Genomic DNA, 25,763 nt, shown 5'->3' on the forward strand with positions numbered 1-25,763 from the left:
ATGTTGGTGATATTTAAAGAGTTAACCATTGAATCACATTAAAATTGTCAATAATGGGGAAATAAATCTGTGTAAAACGTTTTTTGTCTTCGATTAGCAAGAAACTAGGGGTGAAAATGTTTATTTTTTCCTTGCTTACTCCAAGGCGCTATTATCATTAAATTGGCGTAAAAGGAAGTCATGCGATGCACACATCAGCTCGTTTACTGTAAATTGAGGTTCGATAGTTTTAACTTTGAGAGAAAAAAAGCACAGATAATCAGTGCATCGTTAATTTTGTACTTTCATAGCAGATAACCTGTGGAAAGGGTGCACGAAAATACAGTAATTTGGATTAAAAGGTGGGAGGAAGATTATTCATTGAAAAAAATAGAAATAAATAGGAAAAAAACAGGAATTTTTTCAAAATTTTTTAAAAAGAAGGAAAAAAGGAAAAAATAGGAGGTCTACGGACCCTGGTGCTGGGGCTGTATAATATTTAAACTAATTTACTAGTGGAATGAAAGCACTCGTACATAATATCTTTAAAAATTATGCTTCCATGGTTTGATATAATTAAAATTAAAAAAAAAACTTTCGTGAAACATGGACCTGTACACTTATTTAAAGTTACAAAATCTACAAGTCAGACGTGTGATAATCTTCCAAACATCATGAATCTAGTGATTCAAAGAAATGCTTACTTTATTATTTTTGAGAAATTGTTATTGGTGATGGCAATGCATGGTGAGTGAATATAAAGTAGTAGAATTATAGTAGGGTATCTATACAACGCAAAAGACTACTAATCAAGAAATTCTTCTATAGCAATAAGGTTATTTCTTCCATTAGATTTGAAGCTTCAAACTACAGCAGTTTGTTGACAGGTAAACGTGTTTACTTCCTCTGCTTCAGTGAAGTTGTGAAAAACAAGAATATTTTATCAATTCTAGAAACTATACATTTGCTTAAGTATGTATTCTTAAAATTCCCGTATCACACACAGGCAGTGGAATGGATAGTGGAGCTGTTCAGTGAATCTGCAGAAATTCATTTGAGGTATTAGATGGAAGAGATGGATTTATATGAAAACCTTTATATTTCTCAAACATCAGTGCCAAAACTGAGTCGTAAGTCCAACTTCACACCTTGATTGAAACGTAGAAACTTGTTTAAAACCATGTAGTTATTATGAAAGTTACTTTAGAATTGTATAAGCCTTGTCAATAAGTCCAGTCCTCTTGGGAATTGCAGGGTGGAGTACAAAGTGCAACCACCTACTTGGGGTGAGTTCTGGGTTGTTAATGCAACACAATATAATTGCAGTTCCAGCAAAGCGATGTATAGCACATTTGCTGTAAAAAATACACAACTGGGATCTTAAAAGAAGAAATACTTCAATATACAAAATAAGCTAAAAACGTCAATTTTTGATTGATTTCACGTAACTTTGAGGCTTATGTGCAAACTAAAAACTGTAAAGGAATGTACATATTTTCAAAGACATATTAAAAGACTATTAAAAGGAAGCATTTAAACGGGATTGGAACAAAAATTCTGAAATTTGGAATTTTTTAAAAATATTTGAAAATTGACCATTTTTTACCTTTTTTTTTCAAACTTTGCTGATAATGCGCGATCTGAAGACATAAATATTAATTTTTTTAATTATTTTTCCTATGCTTAGGATGGCAATAAACAACTTTTCTCTGCTATTAGAAGTTGCTTCTCGAAAATATCCTTTTTTCGGCCCACCCTAGCGGACACTCTCAAATATTTTTAGATATATTATGTATATGATGCATACACATATTGTGTATAATGGATTACTGGGAGCATACCCTGAGAAAAATTGATGGAAAAAAAAACGTGTTTAATAATGCTACAAGAAATTCAAACAGAAAATTTTGTTATTTTTTATTCAAAACACATATTGAACACATTTCTGATCATTTTGAAGCACAAGTTCCTTATATTTTATTTTCCTTCTTTTCAATATAGTTTACTTTCCGTAAAATGTCTTTAAAAAATAACAAAATAAAAATAAAAATCGCATGCGCCGCACCTGTTGTATCCGCCTCATCGGCAATTTATAAACTTTTTTCTTGTAAGTGATGCGGCGCTTACACCCGAAAATACGGTATAGTTTTGGAATCCTTGTGTTCACTGAGCTATTAAGGGTCCCAAGGGAGTTGGAAGACTCTCCTTGCGTAATCTCTACTCTTCATAAATAACACTTTTGCTGCTAGAATTATTGCACTTGTTTTTGTCCCCTCCCTCAACAGAGTATTTCCAAGAAGCAGCGAGAATTGCTAGTTTTCCTTTCATTCTCAGAAATTTGGGTATCCTATGGATTTCTTGACTTTGGCAGCTTAAGAAGAGAAAGGTCCCATTGGTATGATCTGCAGTGAAGACATAATTTCCAAAAACATGAGAGTTTATGAATGCAAAGATATATATACCAAAAGAAACTTAGTTTTAAAATTTTGCTTAGGTCTTTGCATCTATAGGCTCACATAATTGGTATGAAAATTTGTTCCTTGTAACCTCAAAACATACCCCTGAAATTATTTGCAATATTGTGCTTTATAACGTTGCTTTAGCCAATCTAACTTTTACATAATGTATTTATTTCTTATGATTAAAAATGGTTTTTTTTTTTTTTTTTTTTGGAATCCCTCCCTCCCGTTTTTTTACGTCATAGACAATTATTAGCTCGAAGATAATTACTTTATATTTTTATCTGAGTTCAGGCCCATGATTGTGAATTTTTCTGGGGGGGGGGAGGGAGCAAAGAGTGTATGCTCAAAGCAAATTTTATTGGAAAACAACGAAAACCACGCCCACTTATAAGTGAAAACATTAATTTTCACAGCCACAGGGCCCCCCCCCCCCCCACCTTCTAAAGCAGTTACAGCATCCTGGAGCAGTTACTTAAAAAGTTTTAGTAAAAATTGCAATAGAGTCGAAAATTCGCATTATTTGCTGTACCCAGAGGTGCCCACCTAGGGAGGTCATGGCACAGACTGCACCAATGAAATTTTTAGGGGGGTTGTTTTGAGGGGTTTTTTCATTTGGGGGGGCTCTTGCTATTGGGGGGCGATCTTTGCAATATTTAGGGATGCACAAATGCTGTTGGGCGAGGAGCACCCCTGCTGTAACCGTTGATCTCTTAATTCATTCTGAATTTTTTTTTGGATGCATTCATGAAACTAATATTTTTTCCCAAATTTCCAAAGAACACTCCTTAAAAAGTTTGAATTTTTAAAATTAAAAAATGATGTCAAAAACTATTTAAGTGACGTATTAAATTAAAAAGCACGCATTTCGTTTTTTTTTTAAATGAGCTATTACGTAACTGCTCCCTTAAAACTTGAGTTATGATGTTTTTTATTAAAAATTTCAAAAAATTTCTCAATGTATTAGCCGTAACAGCTGACCCATTGACGGTCCCAATACCCACTCTGAAAATTTTTGGATGTTTTGTTAAAATCCGCTTAAAGTCTTTTTTTCCTTCGATAAGATATCAGAAAATTTTATGAAAATTTGACAAGGTCAGGTTGAGTGCCGAGTTGATTTGACATGGATGGAATCTCCCTTAAGGAAGTGAATATTCAACAGTAGTGCTTTTGAATTCACAACACATGAAAATAGCGTACAGAGCGATAAATAAAAATAATTAGAGGATTGCGTATTCGCAACTCCAACGAACTATAGGGGGCACTGAAGTCACTGTCTAATGGCGGAATTGAAAACTAAAACAAACGCACATGGTAACGAAGAAAATGCTAAAAGTGTTGTGATTTTTGTTCGTACGTATGATTTTTTCGCTTTATTCTTTTTAAATTAATTTTCAAAGTCTTGTTGATATTCTGACCCACGTAGAAAGAAATGAGAATTCAAGAAGCATTACTAAACATCAAACATTAATGCAAAGTACGTAGTTCATAGTTCTAAGCAGCCATTTTCACGATGTTGAATTCGATATTTATCAATTCTTGATAAAACTAAATAATAATTGTGGCCTGACAAGAATAACAATTAATGCTAGGAAATTCAATATGACATTACAAATTATTACCAAAAGAAGATGATACTTCTTTGCTTTGCTTTGGCTAGCACTTGTTTTCCATTTGTAGCTGAGTTATTTCTCTTGAATTCCCGAATCGGTTAATTTAAAAAATTTCTGTTTCGATCTTTCTAATTTCTGAGTTACGATTTAATTGTGTCATGTTATGCAAATCATCAACAAAATTCTCACGGATATATGGTGGTAGTTTTCTTTTCAGTTGATTGACAATTATTTCTTTTTACTTATCGAATTCTGTAATCTTACTACCATTTTATTCCACTCATGATAAAAATTGAAAATGGTTTAACTAAAAACGCGAAATCTCGCCAAGGCTACTTTGCTCGCACAATACCAAAACTATAACCCTAAACAAATTTGGCGATATCTTTCAGCTGAGAATAAAAGGAATAAAGTAAATTCTTTCTCGGTTAAACATTTTTCATTTTATTCTACGATAATAAATCCAAGAAAATATTTTGCATACTGTCCATTCCAACTAAATGCTGCTGTAAAATATGATTAGTTAAATTAATTTAAGATTAAAAAAAACTCATATTCTTACAAATTCATACAAAACAATAAAAAATTTTACCTGGTATAACGTTATCCAATTTTGTTAATCCAGAGTTTTCTTGTTTACGCGTCCACCATTTAATACTTTTTTGAAAGAAATAAGGAAAACTAACATTATTTTGAGAAGCTCGAGAATACTCTTAGGGGACGAATTAATTTCTGTAGCTGAAAGCAAACTAAGACACATCGATTGCGTTAATAAATACTCAGAACAAACTGCCTGTGTTTACGTCAACAGACACACGTGGAACGCTTCATTTGCAGTTTTGTAAATCACCGCAAGGTAGCGTATTCGAGCGCTGGAGTTCCGAATTGACATCAATCTTTAGCAGCATATAAGGGCAGCTCGGGCATTTCCTTTTTACTCCATAATCGTGTGCAGAATAAATCTGGCAACACCCATGTTAGCAAATTCAATACACGGAAATGGCAACTTCATAAATGTAAACAACTAAGGAGTAGGAATTGGTATTGGGCATTATTATTGAAAAATGTCATTTGAATAAAATATTGTTAACAAAATTAAGAAAACAATCAAAACTAATAATAACAATACTAGTGAAATGACTGCGAAAAACCCCACGAATAAAGGCGTAGCATGGCTCTACAATGAAGTTTGCGCACTCCTAGATATCTGGGCTGATCAAGAAGTACAGCAACAATTAGCGGGTAGATTACACAACATGTGTATTTACGATAAAATATCTAGAAAACTTCTAGATCTTGGAATTGACAGGACTGGCGAACAGTGTCGCGAGAAAATCAAAAAATTGCGGCGAGATTATAAAACGGTAATTGACAATAATTACTCGCCAGCTTTCGCGCGAAAACTCTTAGGGTGCTACGATAAAGTTCACGAAACTTTTGGAAAATGCTCCGTACTAAAACCAACATCAGTTATCGAAAGTATTGTTTACAATGAAGAATCTGAAGAGGAAGGAAATGCAATTAAAAAACTTAAACCAGATACGTCAAAACATGAAGAAAATACATCGGTGGAACAAAATGAAAAACATGAATCTGCAGTCAGTAACACAGAAAAAACTGATGAATATTCTAAAAATATAAAATTGGATATTAAAGCGTCACATTCAACAACTAATACAAACAAAATTTTAAATAACTACATCAGAAAACTTAACTTAAAACAAGAAAAAATGCAAAAAAGGGGAAATTATCTTCAAAAGAAATTTTCTTCCCTTGAGCAAAATCGCTGCAATGTGGAGCTTAAAACAGTGAAACAAAGGCTAATAACGATGGAAAATCAAAGACAGTCAGAAAAGCAAAATGAAATGAAGTTGTTTAAAACATTGCTTCGTTCTTTAGCTGAAAAACAAGGCTTCACATTTGACAGTTCTGAATTTTTTTAATACAGGACTGATTTTAAAAGAACATTCAAGGATAATTTAACATGTTTCTGTAATTTAAATCAAATATTAAATAAACATCAAAATACTTTAACTTTGGTAGAAAAACAACAAAATATCCTTACAAGGGGACGTATATGAACTTGTTTTTCCTAAAAATTTGAATCATAGTTCTTAAAAATACAGTCCAGGGTTTCTGCTACGGTCGCATTTTTCGCAAAATGCGAAAATACTATCCAAATGACAAAAGTGGAACAAGTCATTTTCGCTTTTTTGCTCCAATATAATAAGAAAAAGAAGAGGAAAAGAGATGCAATATTTTGAGTGAATTCGATATTGAACTTTATCGTATTTATAAGTCTTAGCTAACATGTGTGAATTGCTATTAAGTTCAGCAATATTTTGTCTTAATGGGCATTATGTACCCCCAATTCTTAGGGATTGTTTAAAAAAAATTTTGCTTCTTCAATACTAAGAACGATTCTGAGTTTTCCATTTCAAATTTTTAAAAAATGTTACCTATTGTGCATTTATTTCTTCAAAAACGTCAAGGTTGAATTTTAGCATTTTGCTAAAGACTTTTCCCTGATTTTAGCTCTTTTGCTAAAGAATTTTTAAACTCAGCTTAAACCCTGATACAGTCGGATCCTAACTTACACAAGGGATGCGTTCCAAGACTCCTTGCATAAGTCGAAAATTTGCGTTGGAAAAAGATATGCTTTTTTTTTACCAATTATTTTAGACAGTTTGAATACCTTTCAAATTGTTTCAGACCATTTTTTATCTATATACACTGCTCAATATGGAAAATACAACACCAAGAAGGAGGGTTCAGAAATTTATGCAAATTTTAGAGTAGACTTACATTATTGAGTTATGTAAATGATGTGAAATGCGCAACTCTCCAACGAACGTGAAGTAAGATATAAGGGAAGGAACTTGCAGAATGGGCAATATTTGTGTCGTTATTTCTGACAGGAGAATTATCAAAGAAATTTTGTTTTTGCCTTGGAGGATACGTGTAACACGAGAGAATGCCAGGTCGACGTCAACGAAGGCACTTCCAGCGGATAGACGATTTTACGAGGGGTATAATGATCGGACAGAGAAGGGGAGGTTGGTCTGTACGTCAAATCGCAGCTGATACCCACATGGATGCGAGCACAGTGCATTGGCTGTGCCGAAGATAGATGGAACAATGAAATGTGGCAAGATTGAGGTGTGCAGGGGCAGCCAGAGTGATGTCAGATCGCGTGGGTCGATGCAACCACTGACAAGCTGTATAGCAGACCCACAAGTCACTTGTTCCTCGATTACGCAGCAGGTGCAAGATACTCTGAATGGGGCAGTTCTCAAAAGGTTATAAACTCAGTTACGAACTTGCTTATTTCAACTACGAAAACAAAAAGTAGTGGTTTAATTAACTCGTGCGTAATATTTATTGCTGATAAACATGGCAAGAAAATTCCAGTTAGATGTACTTTAGATTCAGCTTCTGAAAACTCAATTATATCTAAAAAGATTGCCGACGGTCTAGGATTAGTCAAGAAAAAAATAAATATTCAAATTACTGGTATTAATAACTCATTTTCTAAAGTTTCACAATTCGTTACTGCTCAAGTCTCTAACCTCTTAGGCAGTTTCAAACAAAATGTTGATTTTTTAATTGCTTCAGAAATTATTAAATGTCATCCTTCGAAAAGAATTGACATTCGTTATTTAAATATTCCTTCTAATATTACACTTGCTGATCCTAACTGGTGTAATTGCTCGAAAATTGATTGCTATAGGTTGTGAATTTTTCTTTGATATTGTAATGCCTGATAAAGTTAAAATTCAGGGAAGTAATCTACTTTTGCAAGAAACAGTTTTTGGTCACATTGTTAGTGGTTCCATTCCAAATTCAAATGAAAACCCCAATCAAGACAATCACTGTTTTCTAACTAAAAGTATGGTCTCTTTAGATAACACTTTAAAATCATTTTGGAATACAGAACATGTTCCAGATAGTGAAAAACCTATAAGTGATGAGCTTAAGTATTGTGAAGATTACTTCACGAAAACTCATTACAGAAAACCCGATGGTCGTTATGTGGTTTCGCTACCCTTCAAATCGGATATAAACACAATAAATTTAGGCAACTCAAGGCAAATTGCTTCCAAGAGACTCGATAAATTATGGCGAACTCTCGAATGCGATCCTAAATTAAAAGCCATGTATACTGAATTTCTAGACGAATATCAAACTTTGGGTCACATGGAAAAAATTGTTGATTCTCAGGACATCTACGATTCTGAATATTTTCTTACTCATCATGGGGTACTGCGTCCTGAAAGTGTTTCAACCAAACTTCGCGTAGTCTTCAATGCAAGTCAGAAAAGCAATTCAAATATCTCTTTGAACGATGTTCTTTATAAAGGAGGTGTTATTCAAGATGATCTCTTAGCTATAATGCTACGCTTTCGAAAGCACCGGTTTGCATTTACCGCTGACATTAGCAAAATGTTTCGTCAAATTGAAATCAACCCTGATCAAACTCACTTTCAAAAAATACTCTGGAAGCAAGATATTAGTGAACCTGTATCAGTTTTTAGTTTAAAAACTGTTACGTATGGAACTGCTCCTGCAAGCTTCTTAGCAACACGAGTGCTAAAGCAATTAGCATTAGACGAGCAAAAGGAATTTCCTCGTGCGTCTGACGTCCTTTTGCACGACTTTTACATGGACGGATGCTTGTCTGGCACTTCCAACGAACAAGAGCTTAGGACACTTCAAAATGATTTAGTTGAGCTACTTCAACGGGGAGGCATGACGCTTCATAAGTGGTGCAGCTCCAACGTACCTTATGGCTTGGAAGTTTTCTCATTTGACAAGGAGTCTGAAGCCACAGTGAAAACTCTAGGAGTGTTATGGAACAATTCTAGTGATGCCTTTTGTTTCAAGGTTGCTATAGCAACAAATACAAAGCCTACAAAGCGTGATGTTCTTTCAAAAATAGCTCGTCTTTTCGACCCACTTGGATTATTGGGACCCCTCATCAGCAAAGCCAAGTTTTTTATGCAAAAACTTTGGCTCCTTCAGCTAGACTGGCAGGATCCTTTGCCAACTCCTGCTCTGCAAGAATGGCTCTCATTTATTGAACAGCTCCCTACTATTGAATTTTTGAAAATACCAAGATTCGTACTAACTTTAAATTATAAAATAATTGTCCTCAATGGTTTTTGTGACGCATCTGAAAAAGGATTTGGTGCAGTGATATACACACAAGTTTACTCAGAAACCGGTGAAAGTTCCAGCCGACTTCTTTGTAGCAAATCGAGAGTTGCTCCTATCAAAACTCTAACCATTCCTAGGTTAGAATTATCCGCCTGTCTGCTCTTAGTGAAACTTATGCGCAAAGTAATCCAGTCTCTCAAGATCCAAATAGCTGAAATAAATCTCTGGTCGGATTCAACGATCGCTCTAAACTGGATAAAGACATCACCGCACTTGCTCAAAACTTTTGTTGCAAATAGAGTAAGTAAAATTCAAGAGCTATCTGCAAACTGCAAGTGGAAATTCATTCGATCTGAACTTAATCCCGCTGATGTTTTGTCACGTGGTTTAGACGCTTCATCTTTACTTGACTGTCAACTGTGGTTTAATGGTCCTGATGTTTCATCAATGCTCAAAAATGATGACATCAGTTTCGATGAAAATTTCGAAAAACCATTCAAACAGGAGTTTAAGGTTAACAATTCTCCTAGTTTAATTTCAAGTAATGAATGTGATTTCTTTGATTATATTGTAAATTTGTCCAATAATTTTGTAAGAATAATTCGTATTGTAGCATTTATTTTTAGGTTTGTAAATAATTGTAGAAAGGTAAGTAAGTTAAGTGGAGCTCTGTCTACTGAAGAATTTAAATATGCTAAATATGCTTTAATCAAACATTTTCAAGGTAAGAATTTTCCTGCAGAAATTAAAGCTTTAAAGAAATCACTTCCAGTACAGCCAAATTGTCCGTTAAGGTTTCTTAACCCTTTTCTAGACCAAAATGGTTTATTGAGAGTTGGAGGACGATTGTCCAATTCTGATCTTGCCTATGATCAGAAACACCCTCTCATTTTGCCTAAAAATGAAAATTTTACTAAGATCATATTTTTGCACTTTCATTTATGTAATTTACATGTTGGTCCGCAGGGTCTACTAAATGCCGTTAGAAAACATTATTGGCCATTAAATGGACGCAACACTGCGCGAAAAATTGTACATGAATGTGTAAGATGTTTTAAAGTAAAACCCTCTAGTGTAAGTCAAATCATGGGAGATCTTCCAGGTGAAAAAATAAAGCCTAGTCCCCCATTTACGAATGTGGGTCTTGATTTTTGTGGCCTTTTTCAAATAAAGTTTAAAGGGCAAAGAAAGGGAACTTATCAAAAAATCTATGTTGCAATATTCATTTGTTTGGTAACTAAAGCAGTTCACTTTGAAATTGTAACCGACTTGACAGCTGATGCTCTTATGGCTACTTTGAAGCGATTTTTTGCTCGCCGTGAAAAAAGCTCAGTCATTTTCAGTGACAATGCCACAAATTTCAAGGGTACATCTTCGGAAATTAAACATTTAATTAAACTTGCAAAAAATAATCAATGCTTTACTAATTTTGTGACAAGTGAAGAAATTAGATGGGAATTCATTCCTCCACGTTCCCCCTCATTTGGAGGATTGTGGGAAAGAGGAGTTCAGAGTTTTAAGTACCACTTGAAACGAACCATAGGTACATCTAGATTAACCTTTGAAGAATTTTTAACCGTTACTATACAAATTGAAGCCATCTTAAATTCTCGCCCCCTATCACCTCTTTCTTCCGATCCTGAAAATTTTGAAATATTAACACCAGCCCATTTTTTAATCGGTAGGCCATTGACTGCCCTTCCTGAACCACAGCTTACTGATGTGAATGAAAATTTACTTAAAAAATGGGAAAAATTACAAAAAATGACGCAAAGTATCTGGAAAAATTGGTCAAATAATTTTCTAAGCCATATGCAACAACGATCTAAATGGTTATTCAATAAAAACAACATAACTGTCGGAATGATGGTACTTTTGAAAGATCCTGATTTGCCTCCATTGAAATGGTTTACAGGCCGGGTGACTGAAGCTATACCTGGGAAAGATGGTAAGGTAAGAGTGGTCATAGTGCGTACATGCAATGGTTTATTTAAAAGATCAATTTCCAATATTTGTATACTTCCAATTCAAGATAATGCTCAAATAACTCCTTCAAATTAAAATTTATAGCTTTTGAAATTGAATATTTCAAGGCTGCCCGGGATGTTGATTACCTAAAAGAATTGTCCAACTTTCCTCCCGATATTTGTGCAAAGCCTTTGCATTTATTTATTGTTTTTCTTATTACCGATTGGCAACGAACTGTAAGACCTTTTTCAGCATTGCAAGCCATGTGTTTTGTCATTCAACCCTTATGTTATGTGAAATGCAACTGTGTCTACTGTCTTCATGTTAACAGAGCTAATAGTTTTCTGCTTTAAGATAAAATAAAATAGTTATTTAAAATTATACAGTCCACGCTTATTCTTTTGCGAGCCATCGAATTTACACTGGTTATTTTTGATTTTAAAGGCTTAGCTCTAGATTTGCAATTTTAATTATTTGATGGATCATTTTTCATTTTAGCGGAATTTAAAGTATCGTTTAAAGCCCCATTTTGGTTAGAAGTTTAATTGTTAATTTAAAACATCAACAACTTTGTTTTGGCAACGTTTGACGAGCCCTTTTGTTTTGATTTATTTGGCGAAATATTTTGCAATCATGCGCTAAAGTGATTACGCCGTGATGCTCATAAAAAATAGCGTAATTGTTTGCTATTTTAATGTAGTTTTTTTGACTTTTCAGATTTTTCCCTTTACATATGCATGAAAATCTATCTTTATGCCAAATTTCAAGTATGTGAGACACTTGGAAGTTCGTAAACATTTTGATGAGTGAGTGAGTCAGTGTTAAAAATGACACTTTTCAGAACTTAATAATTCCATAACTATAAGAGGTACATTCATGAAATTCAGGATTATAGGTCTACTATGCAGCTCTATTAGACATACAAAATTTCAAGCACGTAGATTTAATAGTTTTTGAGAAATGAGGGGGTCAAAAGTAGCTTGAAATGGTTCGTGTAAGATACACACTGGCAGATGTGTCGCCTGATTTCCGAACTTGGCTGACACACTGCCGTGTGTCTAAAACACTAAGAACTACTGGTGTAACTACATACAATACAGCAGACAGCCCGGTGATCACATCCAGAGCCTGCAGTTTTGTCCTTGTTATGAGCTCATCAGTCTGGAATAGTGAATAACCGAGCAGGAGGCAGACATCATTTCATTGAAGCAGATAATGGCAACAAACTGGAAGATAAAGTTAATTTATCTCACCAGCGAGTGTCCGCAGCACTGTGCAGTACAACTCGCAAATTGAAGACAAAGCTTGAAAATGAAGGTTTCCTCGGTTATTCACTATTCCAGACTGATGTGTTCTAACGAGAAGAACTGCAGTCTTTGGATGTGATAACCAGGCTGTTTGTTATATTGCATGCTGTTCTGCGTTAGACCTGCTTTAGGGTGGTAATTTACTGCTAAACTGATGTGACTATTCATTATAATACTTTAAATTTCCCTTGCTGCATTTAAACTTTTTTTTTCTATTTAAAACATTCTTCTTCTGCCTCTACGAAACTGTCATGATTTTTATCTATTCACTTTTTATAGTATTCAGCTGAAGCTTGTCATGGGTTTTTACTATGTACTGAATACTTTTTTGGTTAAAAAAATGTTCGAAATATACATTTCAACGGCCTTCAGTCAGGTAAATTACAACAAAGAATCGTAGATATTCCTAACTAAAATTCAAAGGTTTAATTGCTTAATATTCAAGCGTCGTATTTTCTTCTAAAATAAAAAATACTTTTTGTCACTGGAACTCCAAGAGTTACGTTAAATACTTCAATATTTTACTACCGAGAACGTTTTGTTTCTTTTTTTTTGTTTATCACTAAATTAAAATTGGCAGCCTCGGTTCGGCAGTGTCCACAGGCGACGACTCTACCTTGACGTATTAAATGTTCAGAGTGAAGATGGGTTCATTTTCCCCTACGAAAGAAAGTCAGTTGTTAGGGCCTTGGAAGGTCCTGGACAGTTACGCAACAAAACTATCTTATGGACCGAAGAATTTACCGACATACAGAAAAATATTTTATTACTCATACAATATGAGTCAGTAGAGTTTTTTTTTTTTTCATCTTGTAGCCATTACTTTTTTTGCAGCGATTTTCCTGCGAGTCAATGAGAGATGTACCGGAATATTATATTGCCAAAGAAAAAATTCAAATATTTTCTTTTAAAGGGAAGAAAGAAGAAAATAGGGAAGAAGGTTTTTTTTTTTTTTTTTGCAATTCAATTGTAAAATTCAATACGGCCCAAACAGAGGCGGCCCACCGGGCAAATGCCCGACTGCCCGCCGGCCCCATCCGCCCCTGTATGTAATGCTGTTTCTCTGTCTTGTGATGTTATATTTTTCTATGCTTCGATTTATAAATCATTTCATTAAAAAAATATTAAATACATTTTAAAATATTTTTTAGAACCTCTATATTTTAACGTATAGTGTATTTGAGTAATGCTGCATATGAAATGGAACACTAAAATATTGTGTTTTATTTCTAGAATTTTTTGTAGGAAACTAACTTTAAATAAAAATTATTTCTGTATATATACCCATAGTTTAAACTTATACAATAAACTTCGATTATCCGCAGAATTGGGTGGCACAAGTGCCGCGGATAATAAAAATCGCGGATAACCGCAAAAAGACTAAAATGGGGGACAAATCAGGTAAAAATTGTCCTCAAATTCTTAACTGTATTGATGCATAACACTTTCTGCAAACAGTGAAAATATATATAGAGTACAGTACAAATGTTTTGTATTTTTGCACAACCGAACTTAACATCAATAACAAACAAGTGTATGTACGATGAAGAATGCACAAAAAATAATAATAATAATAATAATATTAATAATAAAATTAAATCAAATCAATCAATCAAGCAAAAACAACTGAGTGTAAATTTACAATTTTGATTCGCGGATAAACCGCTCGCGGATAATCGGGAGTCTACTGTAAATCATTGTTAGCTTTCATTTTGTAGCTTTTCTGTTTTGGTGGTCATTTAAATAAGATTTTATGTGTGCAATACTTAAGCCAATTGTAAGGGGGTCAGGGGGTACTCCCTCTGGGAAAACTTTCGGAACTATAGTTTAAAAAACGCAATTTTGATGATTACTGGCCAGAGTTGGGCAAATTTTAATTGCATGAACAATTAAATATTAACAATTGATTAATTAGTAAACATAACCACAACAACTAACAATTGATCAATTGTAATTGTGGAAAATTACAATTAATGATTAATTGTTAATTGTAGTTTACTACAGTTAACAATTAATTATTAATTGTAGTTTGATACAATTAACTATTGTCAATGTTTTGTGAATTTTAATTAAAACTAACTCTAAAAGAAATTACTGGTTTTGTATAATATACTATACAGACAACAGGTCTACCTGGGACGTGGATGCTGGACGGGTACCATATTAGTATCTATTTAAATACACATGTTAGCAATTAATAAAAGATCAATGCTAACCAGTAACTTTATTACGAGCAATAAATTATTTACTGCTGCATATGACTTTTCTTAAAAAAACCTATGACTCCAGTGAAATTTCCCTAAAAAAAGTATATTTCAGTTAAAAATTCAAAAAAAAAAAAATTTTCCCCTATTTTTTTTTAGTAATAAAAGTCTAAATAACATCTGAGAGAAATTTCAGAAATGTATCTTAATTATGTACATGATATAAAAAAAAAAAAGAGCGGTCTCTGAGGCCTCATATCCTTTCTTATGTCCTTCTTTCTTATCTACCCCACTATAGGTTAAACTAAAACAAATTTAAAACACTTAATTGAAACACAAAGATTTACGTTTGTAAAAAATCTGGACGAGACTAGTTCACACGCAGAGCAAGCAGTCAGCACTGAACGCAAATACGAAATTGAATAATACTTTTGACTCTTTACCCTGCTCTGTACCTGTTGATACATAAAGTTAACTGTTAGTTTTAATTGTTTCATAAAACAATTTAAAAAATTAATTGCAATTATTTTAATTGTGAGAAACAATTAATGTACATTTATCCAATTGAATTAATTGCAAAGTGCAATTAATAGTTTAATTGCAATTAATTTAATTGCAATTATTTTTTAATCAATTAACAAGGCAATTGAAAAAATAATTGATTAATGCCCAACACTTACTGGCTATGTCAGAGGAAGAAGTGTTTCGATCGGAAGAAAATTTTCGAAACTTAAGTCTTCAAAAATGTAAGCCATCTTTGATTACATTACAGGAAGAAATTGGTAGGAGCTGCCTAGGAAATTTAAAAATTGTAGCTTTAAAACGCACTTTGAGACCATCTTTGATGATGTTAAGAACAAAAGAGGTTCGGGGACCCTACAGAGAATTTTTTTCAAAATTGAAACCTTATGGAATAACTCATAGAATTTTTTTTAAATTGTAGATTAAAAAGCGCTCTAATCTTTCTTCAGTGATATTAGGAACAAAAGATTCATGGACAGAAAGTTTTTCAAAATTGAAATTGTTGTATTTTATGAATGTTTATTAAAAGCACAACATAAACAGTTACAAGCCTGAGCAAGAGTTCTCAGTTAAACCATAAGAGATACTATTTATAGATTACACACAAGCATTAAGTTGCAGTTAAACCTGATATGCAAATCATATAAAACACCTTCCTTTTTCAGAAGTTAAACATTAAAACTATATACACAAACCAACTCAAGTATTTACACTTCAAACTATTTTACCTGTGCAACATACCTATCTGGTGGTCTAACAGTTCTTCCATATCTTGTAACATAATATATTGAGTTCATTCTAGAGCAATTATTGTTTGAATTTTCAACACTCGAATCGATATTTGAATCACTTGTTACATTTTCAGCTTTTATAGAACCATCCATATCACAATCAAATCTAAAACTGGGCTCATTATAGGAAGATCTTAAATGGCACCTATTTCACCTTACTACACAATTATTTTCTTGTTTCACCCAGTAACTACGAGGTTCTTTATCTGTTCTAACTATTTTACCTCTTTCCCATTCATTACCATTACAAATTAACACGTTTTGACCAGTGGCGGCTTGTGGCTTAATTTGGCGGGTAGGCCCACTGTCATCTGGGGCGCCCTGATGGAGGTCATTGTGGCCTCCCAAAAGTTTCTTTATTTGGCAAATTTAGAGTCCATATAGGGGCATTCCAAGTTATTTTTAAAATTATGTTGAGTCCGTAACGTGACCTTTTTTTGCCATTACTTTTTAATTTACCGTTTGATTTGTGAATTATTTTAATTTGAGCTGGTGTGTTGGTAGGAAAAGATCAAAATAAAATAATATGCTAATCAAACAGTAAACTAAAATGTTATGGCAAAAAAGGTCACGTTACGGACTCTACATAAATGTCAAAAATACCTTGGAATGCCCCTATAGCTTTTCAGGCCTAATGTATCTTCTAATTATGTTTTAGTATGTGTGTATGCTTTATTTATATCATTCGGTAAAGTTCGGAGTGTCATATGGTGAATTGAGAACTCAACCACTCTCCTGCCAAAAGGTCGGGTTGTCTCTGACGATTGTATAAAGTTTTCACAAGAAAAAGGAAAACAGATAAAATGAAGAGAACTAAGGTGGGCGTGCCAAATAATAAGGCAATGAAGACCAATAAGACCCCCCCTCCCCCTCCTTTTTCCCATACAGAATAGCAAAAATTAGATTGTGACTGGGATCATGCAGCAGCATTAATTTTCACTTTAACATGCTTCGTTATTATATGAGGTAGTGAGATGCAAAAGGATGTAAGTGGACATTTTCAAGTTTTGAGTGAAATGCGTTTAAAGGTAACTTCCTAGGTAGGCTTTCATAGATTTTTTTTTCTAAATCATGCTGTAGAGCAGCACCTGCCAGAGCTACTAGAGTGCTATCTCTTGCCCTAAGACAGAGGAGAGGTTCACCTACCACTGGTTATATCCAAATTTTTAATTTTGCCACTTACATGGCAATTTTTAATTTTGCCACTGTTAATATACATTACAGTCGGAGTATGGTCACAGTTATGTATATTTTCATGGAGACACCCAAGGGTGGCTCCTTCCGTTCAGTGTACAATAATGACACAGTTTTAAGTGTGAAATATGCACCGTTATTGTGCAGATTTATTAATAAAATTCAGCATTTTTAAGAGTACAACCGAAAGAACTTTCAATTGTTAACATAAAATTCAGTACCTAAAGGAGGCACGTTAATAGAATGTCTAAATAATTCGTGGCATCGATAAGAATTAACTTTTAGAACAAAATAACCGTACTATTTCTGTAAAATTAATTTACATACAGTAAAAATAAAGTTAAAAATTACAAGAACCCCTCAAGGATTTGTAAAAACAAAGAATTTTGGAAGTGAGAGGTTTTTTTTGAATTCTAAAACAAAGAACTTACCTTTTTATATGGTATAAATATTCACACTCAGTCTAAAACAATAGATCATATGACAATGGCACGTTACAGATACACACCACGTTGGAGTTAACTTTTAATTAACCTTCAAGTTTGAAGAAACTGGCATTTTCTAATGTTTTTACTTCAAAACACAACTACTGAATTTAAACTAACACAAAATAAGCATTCCTGAAAGGTATATTGCACGAAACAACACCACGTATCTCTCCTGCGTGAAACCCAAACAACCCAAGTAAACAAGTTTGAACAGATCTGTAAGACTGCCTTCGGGTTGCTAAACACAGGTTAGTTTGGCCAGGGATGCCATGCATAAAAAATTATCGCCTCATTGGCGAGAAAAATATTTTAATTTTGTGCAAAAAAATCGAATGTCGCCAAATGGGGGGGTATATCACATCTGTGCCTTTTGTTCTTTAATTCAATGCTATTAATATTATGTCTTTTAACAAAGCTAAATACCTCACAGCCGGACAACCCAAGTATCGTTCCAGAACTTCGTTCACAATTCACAATAACGAACTCTAAACATTTAACGATATTTCCTACTTTACATTCTAAATTAACAATGCCTATTGGCTTAATTTGACTTCCACCAAATGAGTCCAACATTAAATTAGTAGGTCTAACATAATTAGTACAATTCAAGGTATTAAAAACATTATTTTGGATGACGTTTACACTAGAATCTGTATCTAACTTACAAATCAAAATTTTATTTCCTACCTCGATTTTATGCATCCAACATGAATTACGAGTATCATCATTAAAAACTGCATCAACAATGAAATTCTCTTGAATCGAATTCGCAACTTTTGACTTATTTTTACAGCATATAGCGAAATGACTTAGTCCCATAAATTGCAGTTTCCTGTACGCAAAGCACTGTCCTATTGAATGTTGCCTGCCACATTTCTTGCACAAGTAACTAGAGTCACTCTTTTTATGAAACAAGTCAGATTTTGTTGATTCGTTTATTTTGCAACGCACTGAGGATTGAAATTTCGTATTTCATCCTTTTTTTCCTATAGTCTTTTCTCTTTAGGAGATTAATTTCTTCTTTCTGTTGTATAATATCAGACTGCTGCTTGCTCAGTTCTGCAGCTCTGCATGTCTTTATGGCTTTTTGCAGGGATAAATCAGTTTCTTGCATCCGTCTTTCCTGAATGCTTCTATCAGCTATTCCCAAAACAATACGGTCACGTAATATACTGTCCGCTAAAATTCCATATTCACAATGCTTGATTAATTTTTGTAAATCTGTTATAAATTCATCACATTTCTCATCACGTTCTTGTTTACGACAATTGAAAATGTATCTTTCCACTACAATGTTCCGTCTGGGGTTTGCATAATTCTCGAAGGCAGCTAAAACATCTTCATATTTACTTTGTTGGACGTCAGTAAGCTGAAATGTACTGAACAATTCCACTGCTTCCTCACCAACGCAATTCAGCAATATCGCGACTTTAACATCGTAACTTTTTTCTCAGTATAGCCTGCGGCTTTCAGAAAAATTTCAAAGTTCTAACGAAACCTGCGCCACTCTTCGGCCAAATTTCCACTTAAGTTCAAGCTTCTTGGTGGTTTTATGGACGATTCCATTGCTTCAATTTAAACAAATTAATTTGTTCTATGCTCGTAAGTTCGAGTACGACTGCTCCATGTTGTATTTTATGAATGTTTATTAAAAGCACAACATAAACAGTTACAAGCCTGAGCAAGAGTCCTCCGTTAAACCATAAGAGATACTATTTATAGATTACACACAAGCATCAAGTTGCAGTTAAGCCTGATATGCAAATCACATAAAACAGAAACCATAAAAATGCGAATGTAAACCACCATTTAACTCTGCCATTGCCGGTCCCAAGCCTGGATGAGAAAAGTGGAGGGTGTCAAAAGCTCCGTGGCATAAATGATGCTGGTCAGTGGAGCCGAAAGGTTCTCGACCAACCAGGAAAGGCAACCCAAATCCAAGCTATGGAATTATGCTGATGAGAATATGGCTAACAATATGACAACCGGGATTAAAGGTTGTCGCGAACGGTCCCTCGTGGCCTGGCAAACCACGTTCAATGTTGCCTTCCGCCTGTAGAGAGGGTCAATTCGGGCGGTGACCTACCCTCTGTTTCCCTAAGCATGGGCAAACATAAAATTAAACAAAAACCTGGTGGTGAAAACCGCCTAAAACAAAAGGTTAACTCATTCCGGGATATCCGGATGCAGACAACTCTCACTGAATCTGTCTCTGCTCCTGTAAAGGAGTCAGCAGACAACACTAACAAAACTGTTTTTCGGGAACCTCCTGCAACAACTATGAAGCCTGAAGTATCTGGCCCATCCGGTACCTCCAAGAAGGTGACCAGCCGGCAACATAGGAATCGTCAACGTGCTATCAAGTTCCAACAGAGCCAGGAACAGGGCCAGCAGGTCACCCTGCAGGATACTGTTTATCCCCAAATTTTTAATTTTGCCACTTACATCCCTTTGCTTCTCACTTCCTCATATGTATGGTGATCATACAAGGAAAAAAAATTGCTGTTTACAAAATTTTTCAAATGAAATATAAATTAAAATAAAGCGAGTAAACGTTTTACACTTGTTCAACAACATGTCCAGACCGACAGTTTTAGATACATTCCTTTCAGTCAGTATCGATTCAAATCAATAATCAGAAGAAACTAAAAATGTGAGTGACAAAAAAATAAATGATATAAGTACTAATCGGTTATTAAAAATTCCCATGAAATGTTAATTACATATTTTGCAACCAAAATAGATTTTTTTTTTAATTTACATGTTTTTCAACATGCAAATTAAATTGAATAAATTTGAAATTTCAGTGATATTTTGATCTCTTCTGGAACAGTACCGCCTTAAAATGGAAGTTTCGTTAACCATTTTTTTCCTGTAAATACTGCTGAATTTAATTAAAAGTTTCAAGGAACCATTATTATTAATTTTTATTGCACTTACTATTAAGTAAGTCAACATGCCTGAAACTCGCTTCAAGCAGGCAATTTTCAATTTTTTTTTACAATTTGTTCCCATGTTCCTTGGTTCGATGAAACACATTTTTGGTCCCAATAAGCGAATAATATTAGGCTTGTGTAATGGGATTTGTTTTGGTTCTTTAGGATTTCTTTCGAATAAGCGGCTGGTCTGATTAACCAATGGTTCAATTAAGCAGATTCCACTGTAATAACTAGCATGATCGTTAATGAAGTCTGTTTAATTAGCAATTTAATAAAAAGTAGTTAATGTCATAGTCTGTTTGAGGTAAGAACCTCTCTGAAACAGAATCCTGGCTACGCCACCGCAAACTGGTGACGAAAAACCAGGGGTTCCACGAAAACAGTGAGCATTAAAAAGGGTTCCACTAAGAAAAGAAATTAAGAAAGGCTGGTGTAGAGGATGCCATATGGCTGATGAGAACTCAATTCATGTGCTATGTGAATGTGACTTCTACTCTGAGCAGAGATTTGAGCACTTGGGATACCACTATGTGGATCCCTGGGATCTGACTTAAATATCGGTTAAGCAACTACTGAAATTTATTTTGATTATTGAGCTCCATTAGTAGTCAAAGTGGAGACAGTGCAATAGACCTGTGGTCTCAGTGCTCACTCTCATTTCGAGCACCCCCCCCCCCCCCTTTTCCCTTCATACTTCACATTTCATCAAACCACCATTTTCGTAATGGAAGGAAAGAAGTGAAGTTCAAAAAGCATTCCCGCTATTTTTCAAAATTTCAATTTTAAAAATACAATTTCAGACGTTCCTAGGGGGGGGGGGGGGTTCGTAATTTTTTTACATAAATAAAATTAAAAACAAGTCGTTTTGCCGTCCCAAAGCAGCATGGGCGGGTTTATGAGGGGCATAGGGGACAATGTCTCCCCCAGTTTTGGGAGGACTTATAGATAGTAACAAACCACCTTCGAAAGTCTTAAAACAAAAGACCATGATTATTTCCTTTTAGTACAGTAAAAATAGGGGTTGGACCCAAACATCAAAAAAAAAAAAAGTTTAAACCAGTTGCAAATTGTTAATTACCCTTCCAATAAGAACAGGTAAAAAGTGATACCCTATCGTTCGTCGGATTTCAGAATAAGGGTCATCTAAAAATTGCTATTTCGGATATTTTTTTCAAAATTTTTAGAGTGCATTTCAAGTGGGAATATTATGTCATGCTAAATTTAAAAGCATTAAAATCAATGTTTTTACGACCCAAAAGGGATGACACAACCCAGTAATGCTACATAGCTCCCTCTCTCCATAAAACCAAACATTACCCTCGAACCCCCCTTCATACATTTCAAGTGGAAATATTTTTTCATGCAAATTTTAAGTTAGAAATCAAGTGTGTGCATCCTCCAAGAGTGATGGCACACCTCCATACAAAGCTACAGCACCTCCCCCCCCCCCCACCCTCCATTTCAAGTAGAAGTATTATTTCATGCAAATTTAAAATGCATTAAATCAGGACTGTCCACCCCCCAAGAACAATGGCTCACCTCCCAAAATGAAGTAATATACTTAAAGATTATCCTTGACAGCTTAAAAGCAGATTTCTAGTCCAGCAACATGTCTAAGTGTAAACAGTACAGCACAACAAAAGAAAACAAGCTATACTCCTTTCCGCGTGTGGCCTTTTCCTTCACCGCAACTTCTTTATCGCACATTGGCTAGACAGGTGTTCTCCTTGCTTTAGAGGTCTATTGTGCAGAAATTGCAAGTGAAGGTTAAAGAATTTTTCTCTCATAATCACTTGAACTATGGATTTTTTTTTTTCCATTCTTTCAAAATAAATTTCCTTTCAGAAAACTTCGAGATAAAGGAAGTTAACTTCGAGATATTGAGCATAATTAGCATGGAATTAAAGACAAAGGGACGGGGACTTGATACAAACTTCGAATAGTAATATTCGAGTTATCGCAAATTGACTGTATTTCTTTATTTCAACTTTAAATTAACTCCCAGCAGATCACGACACTAAGATAAAATTTTAAACTGTCTGCAAACTCAAATTATTTTTTTTATATTTTCTGCAAAAAACCTTAAGAGTCTTATTTTGTTATTGTATATAACACATCTTTGTTTGGCCGTTTTTGTGAAAAGTAACTAACCAAAGCATTATTTAAGCAAGTAAGGGACATTCAAAACAAATTTGTCCCTAAAACAGTAAAGTATACTAAAAGTTTTAATTAAATAGAAATCAATATTTTTCGCCCAATTGTTTCATCAAAAAACATTTTGCAAAAAAAAAAAGTTTAATGTTTCAGTTTAAATTAAATTAAGTTCAATTGAATGCATTTAAAAAAATTTTTGTCCTTCAATAATTCAGTTAATTATTGAAGGACAAAAATTTTTTTAAATGCATTCAATTTTCAGTATGTATTTAAAGAAGTGATGCATGAAGCAATCTTTACATTGTTCCTTTTGACATATTAAGTATTTCATGAAAACTCATTGCAGTTTTCAATTTTAAATCAACTAAATAATTTTTTACACGTAAAAATGTCTATTTTACAAATTCAAAATGCACTTTTGTAAAAATTTTAGTGTATAAATTGCATCAAGCAAACATGAATAGAAGAGGCCATGCACCTGCACGACCTTTTGTGTGCTGTTTTGCATTGGCAGTTCTCCTGGGTTAAGAAGTAAGCCTTCCAAGCCCTGGGGGAATCGACACAAAACCTAGACACTTAAAGGAACCCCTCACCAATTTTTGATGCACCCCATGGTGCTGCAGCACCCAGTGTGAGAACTCCTGCAAAAAAGGGTAAAATCATTATTGGGTTCATCCTACCCAGTTAAGTACCCTTTTTGGTTTTATACCAGGTATATGCTCTTGATCACTAAAAATAAATATCAGGGTACTTAAATCACTTTATGCGAGTAATACAATTACTGATAAAGATATCCAACATTGATTGTTATTCATAATATTGAAAATAATAATAAATAATTTCATAAAACTTGAATATGATGGCGGCAAGACAGCTTTAAAAGTTAAGAATACGGGCAAAACATTCTTTTCATCTTGAAACTCTCGACACAAAATAGCATCCTCATTTTACTTGTTGAAGAAAAAAAGTCGTCAAAATAGTGATCGGAGAGAAGACTCTCACATGCATCTCTAGAAAAAAACAATATTTTCCGACAAAAAATTATAACAATATTTGCGTGAATGATATGGAAATTAACATTGACGCAATCACAAGTCTGACCTTTTTTCCTCCTCTTTGGTCGATTGGAAGGTCCCCAGAATATATATGTTCCAGCTAAAACTAAAGCAGCAGCTCCAGCACAAAACCAGAAGTTCAAACTGCTCATCATATCACAAAACGCTTTCCTTAAATTCTATGCATTAAATTTTAAATGGAAATGTTAATGCGACCTACAATGTTTACTACACTCGTAACGTGCAGCTGTAAATAATAGTTACGGTTACAGATGAAAGAAATGTTGCACGCAAGCGATGTCTTTTCCTCCATCTGACAAATTCAAATTCTCCGTATCTTCACCTCAATCAGGGACAATGTTGATCAAAGAGTTATAACAAAGTGGAAAGTCAAATGATCATCTATAACACTATAATTGAAAAAAATCCCAAATGAATGGAAGTTATAGTATCCTGTTGAGCCACGAGCCACCTCTAGAATGAATGTACGTGGCAATGTCTAGTGTCACAATACAAGCAAGCATTGAGGCATAAAAGTCTCGTACGATGTCCTACATCATATCGTACCATAGTTGCTATAAACGCACCACAAATTCCTTCAAACTCGTTGACGGTACAACTTAACGCCCAAAATAATTGCATAGATGCTCCATCTGCGGCAAATCAGAGTTCGAGCAGGTGTAGGTGATAATATATGGAAGAGGAAGTCCTCTGACATCCTTACTGTGTGTGACCGAGCATTGTCCTGTTTAAAGAAGGCTCCTGGGAGCATCACCATGAGGGGCAACACCTGTGACTGAAGCATGTTACAAAATAATCGTTTGCGGCTGTCATGGTGTTGTGAATAGGGTGGCCTTGCCGGGTGGGGGGGAGGGTCAACCCTTCCGCCAGCAGACCCGTCATTTGGGCAATCAGGGAGATCCTCTGCCTCCCTGAATTTTAGAAACACAATGAAATTAGTCATTTTCATGTGCATTTTGGTGTTTTTTGTTTTTTCCCTATAAAATGTATTGAACAGACCCCTTTCTTCCCACCTCCCGCTGGAAAATTTTAAAATAATGGACCCGACCCAAGCCCGACATTTTTGCTCTAAAAAGATTGTAAATGATGAGAAAATTGCTACACTTTTTCCCCTAGAAAGAAAAAAATATAAAATTTTCCTATAAAAACTTATATGTTCAAAAATTCCTTTCGCACCCCCCCCCCCCCCTCTTCCCTCCACTACCTACCCACAGTACCATTAAATATCGTCTAAAATGTTGTTTAAGGAAATGAATGTCAAAAAAAATGTGTTTGTCGTCTCATAGAGCTAGTTTCAGAATAATCCCAGAGAAGAACCTGGAATCACATCTATTTTTTAGAAAATCAAGATTTAAGCTCTGCAACTATAACCCATTACATGTTGACAATAGAATTACAAAGTACGAGCTTTTGGATAGTTCTGTTCAGAATATATGATTCTGAAATTCAGAGAAAAATATTTTCTACTCTATTTCGTCAAGACTTTGCATGCGTGCTGCATAAAAGTTCATGAACAACAAACTCAAAAAAGTACTAGAACATATTGAAAACCAAAAGTACTTTAAGCTCCTAAAATTTCAGGCTTCCAGTGTGATAAAATGTTCAGCAACCTTAGCTTCAACATGACAATCCGTTATGACAAACATAATTTCAAGCTAATTTTTCATCCTTATCTGAAAGAACACCATTGAAAAAAGTTTTTTTTTTTTTGGAAAAAGTCAATTTTTTCTAATGGTTTTAACACAAAGAAGATGCAATAGCCATTTTGGATGGCGATATCTTTTAGAAAATAGATATTTAAGTTATGCAACTGTAACCTATTGAAAGACAAAAAAAAGATATTGACAAGAATAGAATCACTAAGTACAAGCCTTTGAGCAATTTTTGTTTAGGTGTTATGATAACCTAAAAC

At 34.3% G+C, this 25,763-nt stretch overlaps 1 protein-coding gene across 1 annotated transcript in view; it reads right to left on the bottom strand.

Annotated features, from left to right (window-relative positions):
- The window catches only part of LOC129234491 (ubiquitin carboxyl-terminal hydrolase 30-like), a 57,796-nt gene extending 33,715 nt beyond the window's left edge, over window positions 1-24,081 (bottom strand). The window contains exon 1 of the mRNA XM_054868488.1: window positions 23,877-24,081. Within this exon, the coding sequence (XP_054724463.1) occupies window positions 23,877-23,985 (109 nt within the window). The 5' untranslated portion in view covers window positions 23,986-24,081. The remainder of the gene's footprint in view (window positions 1-23,876) is intronic.
- Between the last annotated feature and the right edge of the window lie 1,682 nt (window positions 24,082-25,763).

This window comes from Uloborus diversus, chromosome 1 (genome assembly GCF_026930045.1).
Source record: "Uloborus diversus isolate 005 chromosome 1, Udiv.v.3.1, whole genome shotgun sequence".
Classification (NCBI taxonomy): domain Eukaryota; kingdom Metazoa; phylum Arthropoda; class Arachnida; order Araneae; family Uloboridae; genus Uloborus; species Uloborus diversus.